The sequence below is a fragment of the Akebia trifoliata genome, chromosome 11 (genome assembly GCF_017979445.1).
Source record: "Akebia trifoliata isolate Shusen 1 chromosome 11, ASM1797944v1, whole genome shotgun sequence".
Lineage (NCBI taxonomy): Eukaryota > Viridiplantae > Streptophyta > Magnoliopsida > Ranunculales > Lardizabalaceae > Akebia > Akebia trifoliata.
The window spans coordinates 32,395,934-32,418,054 of record NC_141385.1 but is presented as its reverse complement, the minus strand read 5'-3'; the positions used below and the strand labels follow the sequence as shown (position 1 = coordinate 32,418,054).

The 22,121-nt window shown below is 32.3% G+C and overlaps 1 protein-coding gene across 1 annotated transcript; it reads right to left on the bottom strand.

Annotated features, from left to right (window-relative positions):
• Positions 1–3,545: 3,545 nt before the first annotated feature.
• On the bottom strand, positions 3,546–6,098 carry LOC147391302 (cytochrome P450 714C2-like). Its single transcript, XM_086459445.1, has 4 exons — positions 5,960–6,098; positions 5,455–5,702; positions 5,011–5,365; positions 3,546–4,169 (listed from the first exon to the last, which is right to left on the bottom strand). Exons 1-4 carry the CDS (start codon positions 6,014–6,016, stop codon positions 4,113–4,115), a joined length of 717 nt encoding a protein of 238 aa, XP_086315571.1. The 5' UTR covers positions 6,017–6,098; the 3' UTR covers positions 3,546–4,112.
• Positions 6,099–22,121: the final 16,023 nt, after the last annotated feature.

Here is a 22,121-nt window from a genome sequence, read left to right as displayed (position 1 = left end):
ATTTTACTTTTTTTTCACTTTAGATTTTTTTTTTGTTTTATTATCATAATTTTTAGAAAATTGAATGAAAAAAATAGGATTTTTTTCAGACAACCTTAATATTTTGAAATAAGGATTTGATGATGATAGAATCAAGATCCAAAGCCCTCTTAAGGGTATTAGCAAATTCCTTAGGAACTGTAGCATGTTGTCCTTAAAAATATTTCTTGGGATTCATATTGGACAAATTTCAATAAATAATATAGCCTCTGGACCATGGTGCACCTGTCCTCGTAGAAAGATATTATAATCAATAAATAAAATTTAAATTAATAATGAATTTGGGCACGTTACCAAACCAAATTTAATAACCACAATTTATCCCATAATTCTGGATAAGGTTTCAAGTAAGCTTAATTTAATTGCAACATAAACAATATTAAATTCCCTTAGTTTAAGTTTATCAATGCACCTTCATGTTTATAATGACTCATGATGTCTTGAATTAATGTTCATAAAGATCCACCTCTCATGAAATTTGTAACTAACATAAAAAGTGGTATTTATTATGTAACTGCTTCAACTCAAAGACTACTCAATTTTTCGAGTTGACTCAGTAAAATTATGCACCCATGAAGTTCTAATAGATTGTCATTGGATCTTAAGTTGAACTCTTTATCTTCCACATGATGTTGTTATTTGCCTAAACAAAGTTTTGTCTTTAAAATATTTTGGATTGCATTGATTTTTTTGTGAGGGTGATCTCTGGATTTCATGAAAACCTTCTCATAAAAATATAATTTTGGAGGGCTTGATCCAAGATTTTGAAAATGGACAGCTACGGAACGTACTCCCAAATTCACAATTAAAATTTATAAGTAAAAATAATATTTTTTAAGTTCCTTGAATTTTGATCATGTTTTGGATGCCACAAGTTGCGCTCAACAACCATTAGTAAGATTTCATATCTTACTAAATTAGTAATTCTAAACTTATTCTTGTTCAGAGGTAAAGCTGCAAAGGGTGAGAACATTTGTAAGATCCAAATTTTGGCGTGGAATCCTCATATTTTGAAGCTGACCATGTGTCTCCTTCACCTCAATCTTCTTAATAAACTAATAGAAAAAGACTTAAATATCTGAAAGTATTAAAAAAAAAAAAAAAAAAAAGCCTTATTTAACATATTTGTATCTCAAAAACTGAGAAGAGTTGATTTTAAATAATTATTTTATTATTATATAAAATTAATTAATATTATTTATATAATATATTAATGTTAAAAAATGTCCTCATTTCAATTTTTTCCCAAGGCCTGAATTTGTACTGAGCTACCAGGTACTTCAATGGGTCGAACCACCTATCTAAGGGATAAGGGGGTCGGCTCCTTCCTTTTTTTTTTTTTTCGGACGGGTTAGGTTTGAATTGAGTAGGGTTGGGCTTGATTTGGATCTTACTCAGATCTCGAGGCATTTCTTTCTATATATTTAGATTAATCCCAAGGAAAAAAAATTGGGTTAAGAAAAGTTAGATGTATTGAATTAAGGTTTTGGTGGGTACTATTCATCAAATACCCTTCCTCAGGTTACCATGGGTGTAGAGTTATTTCCATAGATGTTTGATGTAAAGGAAAATATGGTATTTTGGATTTTCGGAGTGTTGGTTTCGGATTGAGAAACCTACAATCATATAAGGGGGTGGTTCATGGGCCATATCTATAAAATTAGGGGTGCAACTTAATTCGGTTCAAATCGAGAACCGAATCAAACCATGAGATTTGGATTGGTTTGGTTCGGTTCGATTTATATTGGTATCAGTTCGATTTCGGGTTTAAAAAATAAAGAACCGATGAATTCGGTTCGATTCTCGATTCAGGTAATATAAAAAATCGAACAAAATCGAAAATCGAATTAATATTAATTTAAAATAAAATTTATATTTATATTTGATTTTTAATTTTTTATAAAACATAACCCTTCTCTCTCTCGTCTGTGCAACCCGTTGCCACCAGTTGTCAGTGCCATCGTCTCGTCTCGTCTCTCTCTCTCTCTCGCGACTGCGACCTGAGGCTACGATTTACAAAAACTCTTGGCAACCCATGGAACCGAACCGAACCAAATCGAATTAAAGTCGATTTGGGTTAGTTTGGTTCTAGAATAATTCGGTTCGGTTCTGATTCTTATATAATAGAACCGATCTTGATCAATTCGATTCTAATTTTGCTCTAATCCGAACCAAGTTGCACCTCTAGTAAAAACATATGTAAAAACAATGATTTTTCAAAATATGGGTTAGAGGTTTTGGATTGAGTTGATTTTTTGCGAGGATGGTCACTATGATGAGAAGATCATCCTCACAAAAAATCAGCTCAATCTGAAACTTCTAAATCCATCAAAAGTGATTTATAAATTATTAGCAAAAATTGATTAAAAAAATCAACAGCCCACATTCTAAATCACTTTTAATGAGGTTAGAAGTTTTAGATTGGACTGATTTTTTTTTTTCGGATGATCTTCCCATCATAGAGATCCTCACAAAAAATCAACTCAATCTGAAAATTCTAACCCATATTTTGAAAATTTATTAATGTTTCATTGTTTTACATATGTTTTTTCATATGTCGCTTGATCCGTTCCCACCATAGAAATACTCTAAAAAGTAGGGAAACTCTCTCATCTCTTATATGCGGTCGTAAACTCAGCCTAAGCATGTGAATCTTATGTTTTCTTGATTTAATTTCTTTATTGTTTTTCAACGCATATTTCTTTAGATATAGGCTCACAGTTTGGGTCTTCAGTATCACATATAACTAGAAAAGGAAACTAAATAAAATTTCAATTTCTATAGATCTCAGTTTTGGTTTTGAAGCCCTTGGAATCAAAATAGACCCTACAAAATCTCAATACCCATGAGGTACACTACAAAATATGAGGTATTTAGAGGCGGTTTTAAACCGCCTCCAATTTCTATTAAACCGCCTCCAATATATTTAAGGGCGGTTTAGTCAAACCGCCTACTATAGTGGCGTCGCTGATTCCTTTTAGTGGCCGACTAAGGGCGGTTTTAAAACCGCCTCTAAATAATGATTTAAGGGCGTTTTTTATATTTTTAGAGGCTGTTTTAAAACCGCCTCTAATAATAATAATTTAATGGCGGTTTAAAAACCGCATCTAAAAAATGTGATTTAAGGGCGGTTCTTATATTTTTAGAGGCTATTTGAAAATCGCCTCTAATAATAATAATTTAATGGCGGTTTTAAAACTGCCTCAAAAGAAAATGATTTAAGGGTGGTTATTATATTTTAGAGGCTATTTAAAAACCGCCACTAATAATAATGATTTAAGGGCAATTTAAAAATTGCCTCTAAAGAATATGATTTAAGGGCGGTTCTTATACTTTAGAGGCAGTTTAAAAACCGCCCTTAATAATAAATTTACTATAAAAAAAAAACAACATTAGAGGCAGTTCAAAACCACCCCTAATGTTGTAATAAAAATTTAATAAAATATTCATTCCAAAATAAAATCTGCAATTATATTTTAAAAAAAGAGCTACTATTAACACCCCACATTTCACTTATCACATTTTTGTGAATTAATATGTATGTTTCTGTAGTTAAAAATATGCATAGTTTAGAAACAAATAATTGTGCAAATGATTTGCAGAAAATTTTATGCTGCAAGTCATTTGCTGAAATTTCTCAATAATTTATGGCATCCATTCAAGACAATTGACCGTTCTTTGGATTTTTCAAAAAAACATAAACATAAAAAATAAAAATGAAAGCAAACGGCACACAGATTTGGACAGTCCAATCCATTATGTATTTGACTTCGGAGACATCCTAGATGCAACCAATTGAATGGTGGATCCCAACTCCCTTTATACCATGAGTTAAACATAAATAGGGGTGGGGCGATTCTTTTTGTCCTTACCTCTTCAACCAATGCAAGTATACTTTGTCTTTTTTAAGTTTTGTATCAATTGTAATTGTAAATGCATAGAAAGTATTTTGGACCAAACAAGAGAAACATGTAAGGTTGCAACCTAAAATGGGTATGCGCATTCAATAAAAATAAGTAAGAATAAGTCATACAGGACATACCGGTTCAAACAAGTCATGTCAAGAGTCAGCGTCATCTTATTACCAATGTTGAACTCAATGAAATACAGCTGCAACTCGAGCTACTCATCTACAAAAGAGATTCCAAAGAAGTATGTACCTTGCTTATGAATTAAAAGAGAAGTAAACTATAATAGCGAACTTCTTAAAACCCAAGTCCCACAAAACAAACTTCGCACTTTTTTGCAATAATTACTCTAAACATACAACAATTGAATGATTAAATGTTAAGCGGCTTGTCAAAGTCAATCATAACATTATATAGTAATACCAATGATAGAAAACTTAGGGCCAGGGCCATACAAACATGACTAGATGAAACCTACCAACGAAAAAGGCTTTGGTGGGAGGATTTGGGGGCTCAAACAAGTCACTATGTGAAAAAAGCCCATATTTGACGGTCACAGCCCGTCGAATTTTGAGAAATTTGACGGACCATCCCATCAAATATGCCCGTCAAATATTTTCGTGTGGAATTTTTTTTTTTGACGGCCCTGAGCAATCAAATTATTTGAGGATAAGCTTTAAAAAAAACAAAAGAATTCTATAGTCTATGACTGTTGAATATGGAGGTTTAACACAAGTTTATGTTCTACAAAGAACTCAAAAAGTGGTAGTAATAAACAAAAACATAGCACTCTAAAGTATGAAGACCCTAGGCTATAGTAATAAATCTTAAGAGTGGTGATGGATGCACGCGGTTTTGGTACATGGCTGATGTGGCAACGGCACAGAACTATAGATCTTTTTCATCGGGAAACACAGGAAAAAGATGTGCGGTTCTGTGCCCTTGCCATATCAGCCGTGTACCAAACCGTGTGCATTCATCATTATTCTAAATATTATTATGATGCATCATATATAATACCCAAAGAATAAAGAAGAGGAGTAGAATCTAATTCATGGGGTACCATTTTCATCTTTTGAAGCATATCAGCATCTGGAACATTCCCACCGCATACTTCAACTATCTCAACACGGACACGATTCTGCCATGATGGATGTGAAGCCAATAGCATCAAGGCCCATGATGCGGAGATCGCAGTTGTCTCATACCCAGCAAGATAGATGTTCTTGCAATTATCGACAATGAATTTCTCAACTTCATCCTGCCTTACGTCACCATTTTCAGCACCTTCGATGATCGATTGTAAGAGATCTTTCTCAGATGTTTCATTGGTTCGTTCCTTCACTATCCTTAAAATCATCGAGTACACTTCTTTTTCTAATCTCCATATCTCTCTGTTGCTCTTGGTCGGAAAATATCTAGATCATAGAAATTATTTTCTGATATTTTAAATTTGTAATCAAATATTTAGAATCAAGAGTACTGAGTTGATGAAATTTATACACACCTCAAGCCTGGGAACCCACTAAGTAGACTAGGGTTTGATAGGGCCTTTTGAATACCCCTAAGCCTTAGAAATATCTCTGTCCCTTTGGCATAACTGTTCCCAAACAAAGTTTTAGAGATCACAAAGGAAAAGAAGGTTCTCAAGTCTGTATCAGCTCTTATGTCAGCAACTCCACCCTCACTTTCAATTTTAGTCTCCCATGAATTTGTTAGTATGTTGGTTGCCTCCACCATTAGGTTCACCATGCCCTACAATAATAGTATATATAGATATTCAATTATATTAACTATATCATTAGTAAACATAATTAAAGAAGAAAAAATAAAGTACAAGCACAAAGCCTATTATTATAGAGGTTCTATTGTCACACCAACTTTTGCTAACAACACCCCAATTCATATGTAAATCATGACTTGAGAATGAGCAAGCATATTGGGGTGGCGTTAGCAAAAGTAGGTGTGGCAATAGAATCTCTCTATTATTATTATTATTATTATTTAATTACCTTAACTCTGTCCATGTATAACTCAGGAGCAATGACTTTCCTTTGGTGAGCCCACATTGCACCATTGGAGGTGAGGATGCCTTGTCCAAGCAAAGCCCCTCATTCCTTCTGTTGGTATGCTGGCCTCCCCAAATCCAAAGGTGTTGTAATTCATACTCATTTTTTTAATTAAAATGGGCCAATATGATAGTTAGGATTAGTGATATATAATCCTATCATATGACATAACCAAGGTATATGAATTGGCATATAACCACTTTTGATGCAAGTGTGATCATATTGCTATGTGATATATGATCACATATATCACATAATTAATGTATGTGATATATGGAAGCAGAATTGTAAGCATTAGTAAATGAACTTATTAGAAAAAAAAAATTTTGAACAATGAGAAAAAAGAAACATTGGGAGTGAAAAAAAATAAAGTAAAAATAAACATAATTCAATTATATGTACAGTTAAGGAATTAAGGATTGATATGGAAGCAGAATTAATGTATCATTTAAGGTGGGGCCAAAGGTGAGGAAAAAAGTGAACAATGAGAAAAGTGGGAAACCAAGAGGGCATAAGTGAACAAAAAATAAACATTGGGAGTGAGAAAAAATGAAGCTACTCTTACAAGGATAACCATCGAAAGACAAGATACTCTATCTTGTGATGAAAATTGAAGTCTGTTAGTTAGTAACTCTTGAGATGGGGCAGTTTTGCAAAAAAATTGGGAGATACGAGTTTGGTAATCGATTTTAAATTTCTCGACCATCCACTTAATATCGTCATCAGCTTTCTTCTGTTTCCAGCGTACTAATCCCATATTCCACTTGATATAGAGTTGTTTTTCTCTCACCAAATCTATGGCTTCACTGGTTCTTTGTTTTCCAAAGCATTTTTTAATGACTCTCATCACATATGCAGCAAACCAAGTCAAGAATGCAGGGAATAGCGTTACAACGATGATCTCTAATACAAAAACACCAAAGCCAAATTTAAGATTCAGTAAAAATTTTAGTCTTTTGAACCTAGACGCAACATCGATATACAGTAAATCTGGTGTATCTTGTCCTCTTATGCTACCGTAGATTTCCTTAAAGTCAATGTTGTTCATCACAGTAAACCATCTATAGCCAGTTGCGATACAACATACTATGATGGTAAGAATCTGAGTCACAATCACCATCCATATACCATCTATAATAAGAAATCCCACAATGAAATTCCATCTTATTAAGGAGGGATTTAAAGGCAGCATATGATAGAAACACTATGCAAAGTGTGGGAATCATGCACAAAGTCATACCAAGTGGGCTATTAATGAGTAACAATTGAGCTACAGCCCAAAGATCTCACTGATTGGTTCAGTCTATTAATCCAGCTAATTGGCTATATTTCATTCTAGCTTAACTTCAATAAGTGAATCAAAGCAAATTAATTAAATTGTTAGGTATTAGGATCATTAAACCACTTGGGTTGTGGGGTGTAGTCCATCCAAGATGTTACCCTTCAACCCAAGATGTTACCCAAGTATAAAAATATGAAAATAAGAAAGAAAAAAGAAACATATTTCAAAAATAATGTATTCTTTTCAGATCTGATCCAATAGAAAAAATAGTATTTTTTTTATCAGTCCCAATTTGATCTTTATTCGATTTGATAAAAATATGTATAAGATTTAATGTACATTACATATTTAAATATCATCTATAATATTTTATATTCAAACACCTTCCATTTTTCTTCAAAAAACAGCACAAATTACCATCAAACATAAACAAATTAAAAGAAATATTAAAAAAAAAAAATTTGAAAAATAGAGCAACAAAGGGTTTGAGAAGAGGGGTGACTACTTACATGATTTAGAGCGAACAATACAACGAAAATTTTGGAGATTTGGTTTTCTCGGATCAACCAAATACTGTAAATAAAATTTTCTGAAAAAAAAAAATAAATTAATTCGAATTAATGTTGAACCCTAACGATTAAAAAAAATTCATAGAAAACCAATTGATACAGAGAAAATGGGAAAAAAATTTACCTGTTCCAACTATCGACAGATTGGGGTTTTGAAAAAAAACCCTCATTTCTTCTTATTTTTCTTCTTCTTCTTCTTCTTCTTCTTCTTCAACCTTGATAAATCATTAGAGAATGGGAGAATTAGAGAATGAGACAGAAATATATAGTGGGAGTGGGAGAGAGTGAGGGAGAAGAAGAGGAAACGAAAAATTACCGCCAAATTGGAACCCGCGAATAATCCATGTTGAAAACGCCTCGATTCGTCGTCTCTGTAATGGCGGAGCCTCGATTTGGGGTTTCTAATGGCGGTTCACTAAATGGCCGTTGGAAACGCCTCGACGATTGAAGAAAATCACCTCAAATTTTGCAAAGAAAAAGCCCTCGGTTCTTCCTTCTTCAGAGGCGTTTCCGTTGGAAACGCCTCCAATCGATCGGCGTTAAATCTGAATATATAAAATTTCCGGCGGTTTTTGAAAGATTGCCTCCCATGGCTCTTGATTTTGTGGCTGTTATGAGAAGACGCCATTAAAATCGATCGACATTTTGGAGAGAAAAAAAAAAATTCGTGGGTTTAAGAGGCGTTTTCCTATAAAACGCAGGCAAATCCTTTATTTTTAAGGCTTTTTACATAAACGCCCTTATTTTTAGCCTCTAATTCTTATCTTTTTTGTAGTGGTACTTGTCAGTCATGCATCAAAATAAACAAAATAAAAAAATGAGAAAAAACAATCTAGATTATTTTAAATGAAAACAATCTAAATTGTAATTTCTCATTTGATAGTTGATACCAATCCTTCAAACAAATCACATTTTTAGAAGAAAATTATGGTATAAAATATTTGTTTGTAGGTTTTTTTTAATGGTAATGGGAGAATTTTTAGTAGTCGGCCATTCAAAAACTAAAAAAAGATATGGATTATCAATGGATGTTAATCTATAGGTAAAAATAAAAATAAAAAACTAAAGATTTCACATTCTCTTTGTCGAGGTCGATTTTGTGATAAATCAACCGCGGTCACGATTCCTTTATTGAACTAACAAAATAAAGGAAGAAAGTGTAGAAAAAATAAAGAGTGTAAGGATTTTTTACATGACTCGACAAACGTATCTATGTCCACAAACTCAGGGAGTTGTTCCATTATACTCAAAATTTATTACATGACCTCTCATACTCGGTCTCCCCCCTTTCTACTTTTTTCCTCCCATTTTACAATGGTCTCAAGACCTTTAAATAGAAAAATCCTAGAAAGATATCCTAATCCTAGTTAAATTATAATTACTCTTTTTTATCTTTTATCCAAATTAATAATTATCTAAAAATGGGAATAAACCTCTTAAATTGGGGTTCTTTCTTAATTAGATAGATTCATCATTAATCAATGTCACATGCTCACCTTGAGATGTGTGTTGATGGTACAAATGAGCAGTTCAGATAGGAGAGGATTTTATCCCCCTGCAATAGCTCATTCTTGAAGGCAGAGATTGATGTACCAAGATTCGTCTTCAAAAACTCCATAGTTTCTGACAATCATTTCTGAATGAGCATTATCTTTGATTTTCGAACTAGTATGATTTTTGAGTCCACAAACTTAACTTATCATCTTCCCTATTTAGCACAATTTCACTCTTTCAATTGGTCGAACTCCCATAATAAGTTGATGTCTTAATAATAAAATCGACTATTCTATAAATCGGACTTGATTCTCTGAATGAACCAAAACTTTGATAAATGATAGAAAAACTAACCTACGCCCTAGGTCGGACTTGGATATCAGAATGATCCAAGATTTAGATAAATAATATAGTCGAGTTTAAACCTTTGACCTTCTTGAACCTACTCGGCCTCATGAGTAAAGTTTGATTTCTTAGATGAATCGAGTTTTAACCTTCTTGAATTTACTCAAACCTCATATGAGTAGGGATCGATTCCCTCAATGAATTTAGTCTTTACCTTTTTTGGTTACTTTAATCATATAGAAGTGAATCAAAAGAGAATGGTATTTTGTGATAAATATTTTGAATAACAAGGTTTAATAACACCTTTCATTTATCTCTGATTAAAGAAATAAATAACAGTGATTCTATTTAGGCAACACTCGAATCCAAATTTTCACTAATTGTACTTGGATTTAGCCTAGTATACCATTTAACTCAGTGGATTTGATTTCCACACTGTGCATAGACCTATCAACAACGAGATCGAGACTCTTTTTTAAGTTCCCACCAACAAGGTCAAGGTTCCTTTTTGTGCACCCCTGGACACCCTAAAATTATATCTGCATTGAATCTCAAGTGAAATTTTATTAACCTTACCTTACAAATCGGATTTAAATTAAGCCCCCCAAATATATCACAACGAATTATAAATAGAGTAACAAAGTGCACTACTTAACTCAATAGAATCCCTAGACTCGGTCAAGTTGGGCATAATATTAGCCCCCAACCTTATTTGTAAAACCGACCTAACTAATAAATTGGATCGGCGTGACTAAGCTCCTGAGCGATTTAAGTGGCTCGAATGGTTTACCACTTAATAAAAAAAACTCAAGTAATAAACTTGATTTGACAGAGTCTTGTGACTTGATCGAGTTTTTTATTTAAATAAAAATATATATTATTGTGTAATAAGATCTTTTTGATTGAACAAGCATTTTTTTTTATGTAACTCGTCAAGTTGAGTTTCATTTAAGGCCCCAATTTATAACATTTTACTAATAACTCAATTGGGTCGTAACGAACATCATATTTGATGCCAATCATTTACCTTTCATATCATAACCCCATTACCCAGATGAGGTCTCAATGAAAAATAAAATTGGTGTCACCTAAGGCATCCAACTACCCCCAATTTATTTTGACAATTTATTTATTATTCTTTACCCAATAATTTTTTAATCAAGGGGAAAGGATCCTACACATTAACGATGATGTACAGGCCAAGCACATAATTTTAACCAAATTCCCACTTATCACTTTTTATATTCCCGTTAAGTTTTACTGCATAAGGTTCAATACACATTCATTGCTACACCACAAAACTTTTTCCGTTTTTTTTTTAATTCGATTATCATGTTTTATGAACACTTACACAGTAACACTGTTTCAATAGATTTGAATTTGACATAAATGCCTGCTAGATTCGTGGTTGTATCATATATTCCTGTTCAGATACATCTTCCCTTACAATATGGTCACCAATTCCTTGTGTTTTTTGCATGAAACGTGGGAGTCATCACATCGAATAATGATGTTTTTTCCAATGCCCAAAACGTTTTCCTTTTCTATGCTTCTGAGTTCTGTCTCCTAATCTCAATTTATATCCACATGTTTTTTTTTTTAATATTAAACAACACCTCTCACACACAAGTTGGCTTCAATACAGTTCTTGCACCATGTTCACCGATTTTGGACCTTATAGAAATTGTCATAGTCGTCATCTTTGACATCGTCCCAACCTACCCAACTATCGGAATTCTGAGTTATAGCATTTTTCCCGTGAGAGAGGCTACGCAATCTTTGATAAACAAGAGACACAGTGTCACTAAGAACGTCTCCTTGTGAATTGTTTCGTTGATCCAAACCCTACATACTTTCCCCCTTGTGAATGTGGGATCCCTTCTGGACGACTTTCATTCTCTTTTATCTTCTTAGCAAAGAAATTATTCTTATTTGCAGCTAAAGTTTTTGATCTAACAGGCACACATCTTGTGGTGGGCTTCAAATTCAGATCGTCAAACCATCTTGCCTTTATGATAACCCCACCAGATCGGTTATTACATTTTTAATGATTAAATCAAAATGCTCTTCGAACAGGTGACCAGATCAGATCATCTCTGGATCAATCCATTAAATTTTTATCCTGATCAATAAATCGTGCTTGATCCCTCAACAAAATGATTGGATTGGGAATCTTAAACTACAAAAAATGAGTCATCGTTGCAGCAGCCCCCAACTCTACATTGAGATCCCGACCCTCTATGTGATTTCTTGTGGTTCTGTATTTGTTTCCTATGGATGACACCAATTGTAGATGTTGATTTTGTGATAAATCGACCTTGATCATAATTTCATTATTAAACGAATAAAATAATGAAAGATAGTATAGAAAAAGTAAAGAACCCAAGGGTTTTTTGAGTGGTTCAGCAAACGTACATACGTTCACTAGTTCGGGGAGTCATTCCATTATATTCAGAATTTGTTACATGACCTCCCCTCTTCGATCTCTCCCCTCTTTTACAATGGTCTCAAGACCTTTAAATAAAAAAAACCTTAAAAAGAGATCATAATCCTAATTAAATTATAATTACCTAATTAAATTATAATTACCGTTTTTACCCTTTATCCAAATTAATAATTATTTAAAAATGAAAAGATTCTTCTTAAATTGAAATTCTTACCTAATTAGATAGAGTCATCATCAAACAATTATCCCTTCACATTTTTTATATTTTTATTTTGACTCACAATAAACTGACATGCTAAAATTGACACTCTTGACATAGTAGTGCACAAAACCATAGATGTTTTTTTTGGGATACAAAAGGAAAAAAGATCAATGGTTTTGTTCACATGCCACATCAAGAGCATCAGTTTAACTTTAGTCTTTAATTTTAGGTAAAGTACATTTACTTCAATATATTTTTATTAATATTTTATTAAGTGAGTTGCTATTGACATCCCAACTTTTACTTAATACACCCCAATTAAAGATTAAAGCATACTCTTCAAGCATTTCAAAAGTTTGGATCAAGTTATAATCCCAACATTATAAAACATTGTAACACTTTTTCAAACAATTTCACTAGCTGTTTACAAGTAGTATTAGGCTCATATAAAATCTTAAACCCAAAACATAAAAATTTAGCAAAAAATCTAAAAAACAAAAAACAAGAGAACTTCTATTGGCACCCAACTTTTATTTATTCTCAAACATTCACTTAACTAAGTGGTAAGACCTTATGGCGGTTGTTCCCCAGGTCTTAGGTTCAAACCTCTTATTATACTAAATGCTAACCGTTAAATACGAACACCATCAAGCGAGAAAAAAAAAGTAAAAGTTGGGGTGCCAATAGCAATTATCTTTATTAAATTATAATTTTATTGTAAATAAACAAAGTTATTAGTCGTGTTTCTCTTGGGCACCCGACTCCAACTCTTATCCGATCCCTAAGATGATTACCCAGAATTAATTAGACTGTAGAATAATCTGGTCCATGATGATAGACCCAAAAAAGCTAATCAATTTTGAGTACATTAGGTGATTTGTACCCCTTCAACACCTTTTATATATATAGCCGGGTATCACTGTATACGGTGGATGGGGCTCACATCTAGGCTTTACCCAATTTATAGACCATGGTGATCTTTTCCAAGGAATAGACCCGAGGCACGTGCAATGCCTACACATCACTTGCACTAGGTAAGTGAGGGTGTGCCCTAGAGGAATTAATGTGCTCATATGGGTATCAAACTCACAACCTATGAGCGTCAACTGCTTATAGGTCCAAAATTGCCATTGAGCCAACCCCTCGGGGTTTCCTTAACACCCTTAGTTTGATGCATTGAATCATTGTTTGATTTTATTTGAGAGCTTTACTTAAATTCTTGCATGTGGTTTGATGCACTGAGAGTTAATAAAATTCAACAGAAATTTCTCATTCTCATTGTTTTATTCTCTTCTTCAAATTCACCTAAAGGTTTTTGTATCTTAACCAAGAGAACTTGATCTTCATCATCAGTCATCACCCAGAGATCCTAATCTTCTAATTAAAAAATTATTAAATAAAATAACCAACTTATTTATAATGGGGGAAACATCCTTTTCGTCGATCAAAACTCACGGTTCGATTTACATCAATTAATGGTACCATATGTCAGCTTAGTGATTATTTTAATCCCATCGATGGGCTTATCTTTAAGATGCATTTGAGGCTTAAATGAATCTGTCTCTTTCATAATTAGAGGTAATATTGACACGTTGAACATGTCCTAAATTTCGTTTGAAGTCTATTATTAATAAATTAAGACCAAACAAATTCCCTCACTAGTGTTCTCCCTACCTTTATTCTAATATAAATCTTATTTTATTTTAAAATATAGGAACACCATATCCCTCATTATCCCAAATTTAATTTTTAATTTTCTTTTGTATTATATTAAGACCCTAAATCCTATTTTTTCGGGCCAAAAGTAACTAAGTAAGAATGTAAGATAGTATTTTTGGGGACCACCAGATTTATTTTCTGGGTATTTTGTAATACCACCTGCAAAATTGATGATATTAGATTTATCTTTACAAAATGGAAGTTTAGGTTTTAACCCTTGATTGAAAATCAACATCTCTTTTTATTGGTGAATGAATAGTGAAAATTTGATTTTATTCAAAAAATTGTTTTAATAATTTAAGCTTTTAAAGGATATTTTGTATAAAATCAAAAGATAACCGATAATTCATCAACAAACATGGTCGTTGACTTTCAATCGATATTCGGTAAGGGTAAAACCTAATCTTCATTTTGAAGGGAGTAAACATAATATCATCAATTTCACAGGGGGGGATTACTAAAATTCCATTTTTCTTTTTGGCGTTTAGCATAGGGTAGTCAATGGATTGGGTCGATTTTGTACCAATCCAGTAAGGATTGGATTCGGAATTGATCCAATAAGCTTTGGATCGGACTTTTATCATATTTCGATTATTATTAGATGTCAATATTAGGACCCAAACCCAATTTTTTTATTTCATCAGATCAAATCTGATTTGATATACAAAATCTAAATAATCTTCATATATTTAAATGAAATATATAATTTATTTATACACTTTCTCACATTTTATTGAATCGGATCGTTATCCGATTGGTACATGGTTGATCCAAAACCGATCTGAGAAAATATTGGATTGGAACATTATTGAAATCTAAATCCTTGATCCAAACCCGATCCATTAACAACCCTAGTTTAGCGTATTGTTGCATGCTAGAGGTGCACAATGGATCGGGAAAATCCGATAACCGAACCAATCCGAAGTTTTTTAGATTGGATTAGTTTGGATTGAGTATGGTTTGGTTCGGGTACGGATTGTAAAAAAGAAAAATCGATTGATTTGATTCAGTTCCAGATTAGGGGTATAATAGAACTGAACCAATTTTTATATTTATTATAATATATATTTATCTATTTAAAAATAAAATATAATCTTAAAAAACAAAAGGTAAAAACATTCAAACAATACTCAAAGTCTCAAATCCCTTTCTTAGTTTCTTTCATCCATTTTCTCTTCTTCAAATTCTTTGAAGAAATCCTAGCCGTTCGTCTCCCTCACCTCACCACTCGCCACCTCATCGGAAAGCTATATGTTATGTGTGATGTTTTGTTTAATATTTATTTTATTTAATTTTAAGTTTTAACTATTTTAATTTTACAATTGAAAATAATAAGTATGAAAACCGAGAACCTATATGAACCAAGGTTTGTTTGAATTGGTTCGGTTCTATAGGATAATTGGATTGGTTCGGTTCCAAATTTGTAGAACCGATCATGTTTGGTTCGGTTCCGATTTTGCTACAAATCCGAACCATGTGCACCTATCGCATACAATCACAAAATTCTCCGAATTTTTCAAGAAATTCGTAAAATTTCCCAAATTAGGGGTTAGCCAATTAATTCAACGAATTGACGAATTAATTGACAATCTCACAATTAATCATACAATATGGTAATATTTGTACCCTTCACCTCCAAAATTTTAGTTTTTTCAACATTTACAAATAAAAAAGAATATATAATTTAGAAATGGGTTGAAGATGATAGGTTATGGTAAGAAATCCAATAAAATATTTTGTATAATCTCAAAAAAAAAAAAAAAAAAAAATTTTGATTTTTTTACGAAACATTTCCCAATTTATCTGAATTAATCGAAGAGTAATGTTAAAGGCACCTCCAATTATTACCACCCCCACCATAGACAATTTTATTGTTTTATATGGGGTTAAAAGTTTCGGAATGAGCTGATTTTTTGTGAGAATGATCTCTACGGTGAGGAGATCATGCTTATCAAAAATCAGCTAATTCTGAAATTTCTAACCCCATCAAAAGTGATTTACAAATAAAATGGACGATTTATGATTCTTCAACTTATTTTGATGGGGTTAAAAGTTTCGGAATGAGCTGATTTTTTTTGTGAGGATGATCTCCTCACAATAGAGGTCATCTTCACCAAAAATTAGTTTTTTCCGAAACTTTTATAACCCATAAAAGACAAAACAATTTGGCTATGATGTGGGATGCGTTTATTAATAGGTGGGGTGCTTTTAGTATGACTCTTAACCGAATTGAACCCTCACCGAATAATTGTTGAATCCGGACTTTGATACTATATGACCTATCGTTACATAACTGTTCACGCGTGAGGGTTTTTAACGTCTAGATACGTCCGCAAGAGAGCTTACCTTTATAAGAAAAAACAGATTTTACAAAGTGGTCAAAGTCAAAGAAAAAAACACCTGACCGTTGAATTTCAATGTTTGCAATATTATCGAACGGTCGGATGAGGAGAATCGTATCTTGGAATTACCAACTAAAGCATGCAAATCTAAAAGGCTTAACTATTTACAATATAAAAATAAAAAATAAAAAGAGCTTTTCTTATTATTATTATTATTAGAATAATGATTGTTAGGTAAGGAAAAACAAAATAGGACACTCCAAGGTACATTCCTTCAATTATAATTTATTAAAAAGATGAGTTTGATTTAATAACATGTATGCCATATAATAAGTTTACCTCTTAATTATATTTAATTATTTTACATTTTTTTTTTTTTATTCCCACCACAAAGCCGTTCCAAATCACTGATATTTTGAAAGATTGTTCTGGTCCAATACGTTAGGGTCTAGATTAAGGAGTAATGATCCGATCGTTTTTGGATCAACCATGTCTGATGTCGTTAGGGAACAAATTCAATAATATATGACAAACTATATTTTATCTAAATTTATGGTGTACATCTATATTTTGTGTAGGTTTTTAAATCAGATTTGATCCGATCTAGATCCAATTCAAGTATTACAGGATTAGATTTAGATTCAAATTTTAAGATCTAATTAGAATCTGATCAAATAATGACCCAATCGATAAGTTGTTATCGGATTGGCTCCAAATCAACAACGATCATATTTGAGTATGATCCATTGACTACATTAATTCAAACTTTGTTCGAAAGTAGTATGTATTTCCTTGGCATTAATCCTAAGCATCTTCTTCCAAATCTAATAGAGAATCATTTTATAGAGAAGGAATTCAGATCTCATATTTGCTAGTTCAGTAATTCATTCATTCAACCAGGAATTTTCTATGAATAGTGACGCTACGTTTTCTAAGCTTGAGTGAAAGGAATGCGTATATAGACCATTACTCTACTTCACTATGCTACTACGAGTTGAGTTGGCTCGTGTCTCCTGAGGTCGTTCAAGCCACTTTTTTTTTTCGACACCTTTTTCTCCATTTTTACGTAAGGGTGGAGCACTAACTCTTCTAGATCAATTTGGCGACTCATCCTACGAGGGCACTGAACAAAAGGTCCGACTTGGTTCAATCCCTATCTACCTTTATAAGACAACATATCGAATTCCAGACTCAGCCCTCTCTCTAAATGATGGTTGTGGTCGCAGCTAGCTAGGCCCCAACTATTCGAAAAACCAAAACCAATTAGTCATAAAAGTATAGGTGTAAGCTAGTTTAGTTGATAAAGTCTTTAGGTGATGATATCAGAGAGTTTGATTCAAATTCCATCAACACCATATATATATGTACACACACGTATTCTAAACAAAGGCGTGTACTTTTGACATCCATGATTTTGAAAATATTGTAATAGGATCTCCACTTTCCATTCCTCCATCCAAAATGAAAGTGTTGATTCTCTTTCTTTTTCCGCATAAGAAAAATACCTCTAAAATACAAGCGCAATCCATTCTTTACGACAATGTTAGTGATGCCCATTGTTTTTTATTTATTTTTTTAAGAATTATTTTTATTTCACTTTTTCAATTTAATGTAGTAATATGTTCATAAAAAATGGATCATTTGTAGATAGGAAGTTTATATCAAGGTTGAGAATGTTATTTGAATTCTAAAATATTCAATACTGGGGCACAAGTACAACTCAGTAATTATCCTAAAATCTTAAAACATATGTAATATACGGGTCTTGTTATCGTATGCCCTAAGGGCACACATTAAGTGCAATAAATACATTTTGGAAATTGGAATTTAAGGTATTTTGGTAAAAATTAAGTTTTTAAGGGCATTTTTTAATACAAAATCCAATTTTTGTGTGCCCTCAGGTAAGGGCACACGTTAACAAAATCTATAATATATATATATATATATATATATATATATATATATATATATATATATATATATATATCTATATATATATATATATATATATATATATATATATTATGTATGACAGAGTATCGTCCACATCCTAGGGGATGAAAGTAGTCCCTACGGTCATTTGTCCCAACCATAGTCATCAAGTTAGGGTTCGGGTATTAGTCGATAAGGAAAAAAGTCGAGACGAAGGGGAACATGTATTTAATGTAATAATAGGAAAAAATCAAAACAATATTAAGACAATGTATTTTTTTTTCTTCTATTAAGTGGTGGTATCATTTATACCATCAAATCCTATTTTAAACTATAAGAATAAATAGTCATTAATAAAATTCTTTTAAAATAACTTATTTAGAAAAAAAAAAATCACATTTTTTTTTTTTATATCTGTTTAAATTGTGACTTTTTCAAAAAGTTGGGATTAAATAGATTTAAATCGTGATTTTTTTTCAAAAAAATCTTAATTTAATTATCAATTTTTAAAATCGTAATTTAAACAAGATTTTTTGAAAAAGTCACCGACTTTGATGATTATGATCCCAATCCCATAAATGTTCCCTAATTCGTAACAATTAAGAGGCTACCAACACATAATCAGAGGAAGTATACCCTTGTCGATAGTTTTATTACTAGGGTAAGCTGTTGGGGGTAATAATAGTTGATAATGATCAAATCAGATGGCTATTAAAGAAGAAGTCCAAATTTATTAAAGTTTTTTTTTTATAATATTATTAATAATAAAAAAATTAACAAAATTAATTATATTTTGATGGGCCAAAGGTGGTCAATAAAGTCGAGACGAAGGGGGAAGATGTTAACCCCCACAAGAATCCAAACTGGACCAATAGTGACCGGACCTGCTTCGTGGAAGAGACAATAAAAGCTATAGTGGTGGGACGCATCATCTCTCTCTCTCTCTCTCTCTCTCTTAATCATAAATTGACTTTTGGTCTTTTTATTATCCCTCTTAGATAAGTTTTGTTGGTCTAGAGTCGATGTATCCGTACCCGTATCCAGTGGGCCAAATTTTATCCATTTAATCGCCAATTCCTCGCCAACTTAAGAAAATTCCTTAAAGAAAATCACTTCCACGAAATTTTGTGGACATTAGAATTACACAATAGATTCAAATCAAGTCATGATGAAAATTCCCCAAGTCGATTCTGATGATTTAAAAAAAAAAAACATTAAATTTATGAAATAATTTTAAGATTTTAAAAACAAATAAATTGATTATTTTTGTTTTTCAAAAAATTATTATATATTTGAATAACTTGATTGAGTTTTTGACCCAAGTATATGGATTTTTGTATTAACTTGATCAAAGTAATAAGTATTTCTTTTCAACCGAAGTATTCAAGCCTCTTAGAACACCGGACTAATCCTTTGGGTAAGTGCAGTCCTTGCCCCTCAACATCACTACATAATTTCTAGGATAAATCCTGAGGAGGATTCAAATCAAGACCTATATTTCTCAAGGTATGCCTTGACTACCTCACCAACCCTTGGGGTCCAAGTTAATAAGTTGACTAAATGATTTTTTGAACTAAATTGTCACATTAGTACCGTTGAGTTTTGGGGCCAATTCACTTCCTAATCCAATTGAGACAAGTTGAGTAACAAATTTCAAGTTCGCTCAATAAGTTTTAAATGGCCACAAATTTTAGTAGTAAAATGATCCTAAAATATTCAATATAACAAGCATAATAGAGAGAAATGATTATTAATAGTCTCTTATAAATTTTTTAATTAAGGATAATCTCCCTTTAAACGTGAATAGTATTTTGGATTTTCGTTAACATAGAAAATGTGATTTTTTTTTTAATTGAAATTATCCTCAAAATAATATTAAATTTTAATCAAATGGTTATGTTTTGAACTCAAGAATGAAAAAAAAAAATAAAAAAATTGTTATAATAAATCTTCACCAAGATAAATATATATACCTGTAGATGCAAAAACTTGCACTACCTTAAGATTTGTGACGATACCTCGCAATCTCCTCCCCTCATGCCTTTGGGTGTGCCTGCAACAACACCTCTCTGATACTCAAGTCAGAATCTTACTATAAAAATAGGGTCCAATCTCGAGAGGGGAGAATTCATACCATTTTGTACTTCACACTTACGTATTTGTAAGGGATTCCTTGCTAAATTTTCTTCTTGTTTTATGTTTGGGAGGTTTCATTCAGTTAGGAGCTTTCCTTAATTCTTGTGAATACAATTAAACTCTTTATTTTAAGGGATTTGAAACTCTCGAACTTCAATTACAAAGCCTTAGAGCTCAGTTGAAGGCAAAGACCTGTCTTCCTACCTTCTTTGTTGATTCAGATGTTCGGTTAAGTTGTTTCGTAATTCATTCGTTCTGCTAAATTGTCTTGAGATTGCCACATGTTACTTTTTCGAAAAATACCCTCCACAATACCCCTTCTTAGGATTTTGGATTTTGATCTGAAGGTTGAGATTAACTTAATAAATTTTAAACATGTGGCATATTTCTATTAGACGGTTATTTGTTAGCTTCCTACTCATGACATTAAATTTGAAGTCCGACAATTTGAACTTCTAAGGCGGCGTTCTAAATATCGTGAAGCATGTTGTCGACTACTTTGTACTGTGGAGCTTTTATGAGTCGTATACATGTGTCGCCCCTTCAATGGTCAACGATGCCCGCATGTTCGTACTGTTTCAATCATTTTTCGCAAACATTAAATGTGTCGTCTTTTTTATCATTACTTTGTTTTTCTAGTGTATCACAGCTTTCCATTTGTTTCGTATCTCGATGCCTTTGAGGTCTATAACTACCCCATTTCCCTTCATTCTTTCTTTTTCACTTTTTTCTCTCTACTCTTCCTTTCTTTCCTCTGTTACAAAAAAATTTTACCTTCACACTTGTCTTTACTCGACGTCAGCAAGTAATGATAAGAAGAGGTTATTTTGTGGTCAATTGGAGTTTTTCTTCTTTCTTTTCTACTTCTTTTTCTTTTTTGTTGTAAAATTGCATAGTTTCGTATGATACCATCAAGAAAAGAGTGCCTTTAATGAAGGAGAATGAAAAGGTGAAAGAAAAGAATGATTATTATCTAACTTTGCTCAATGGTGTGGTGACAAAAGAGATTGTAGCAAAGATTGAGTTGTATTGATAAAGGATTATTATCTAATTTGAGTTCAAGTTCCCTCTTTGATCACCCATAAGGATTTATCCTAACTTACTTGGTGTGTGGAGTATTGCATGTATATGAGGAATTTGGGCGAGATATGATGCTCTAATTAATAGTCCAGTTGTCTCAACCCTACTAGTCCAGTCTGGACACTCCCGTCATAAATAATAATAATATTATTATTATTATTATTATTACTATTATAAAATTATTTATATTTATAAATAAAAGAGTGATTCAACCATTAAAAGAAAGATCAATTCTTTGAAATCCTTCTTTTGTTCCAATGGAACAAAGAGAGAATCAGACTCACTCTTGAAATGCATTTCTGGTTCTAGGAGCGTACCCACTATTGATACATCTTAGGGATTCTAATGTTTGGGATACCAATATGATCACCTCCCATTGAAGGTTGTGCAATGTGAAAGATGGTCTAGGAATTAAAACAAATACCCGAAGAAGCGAATGTATTAACTAAATCATTTGCTTCTCGCAATAATGTGACATACATCCTAATTGAAATATTGGCTTTACAGCACCCTATTCACCAAAAAATTCACTATCCAAGGGTAACTGTAGATGCACGA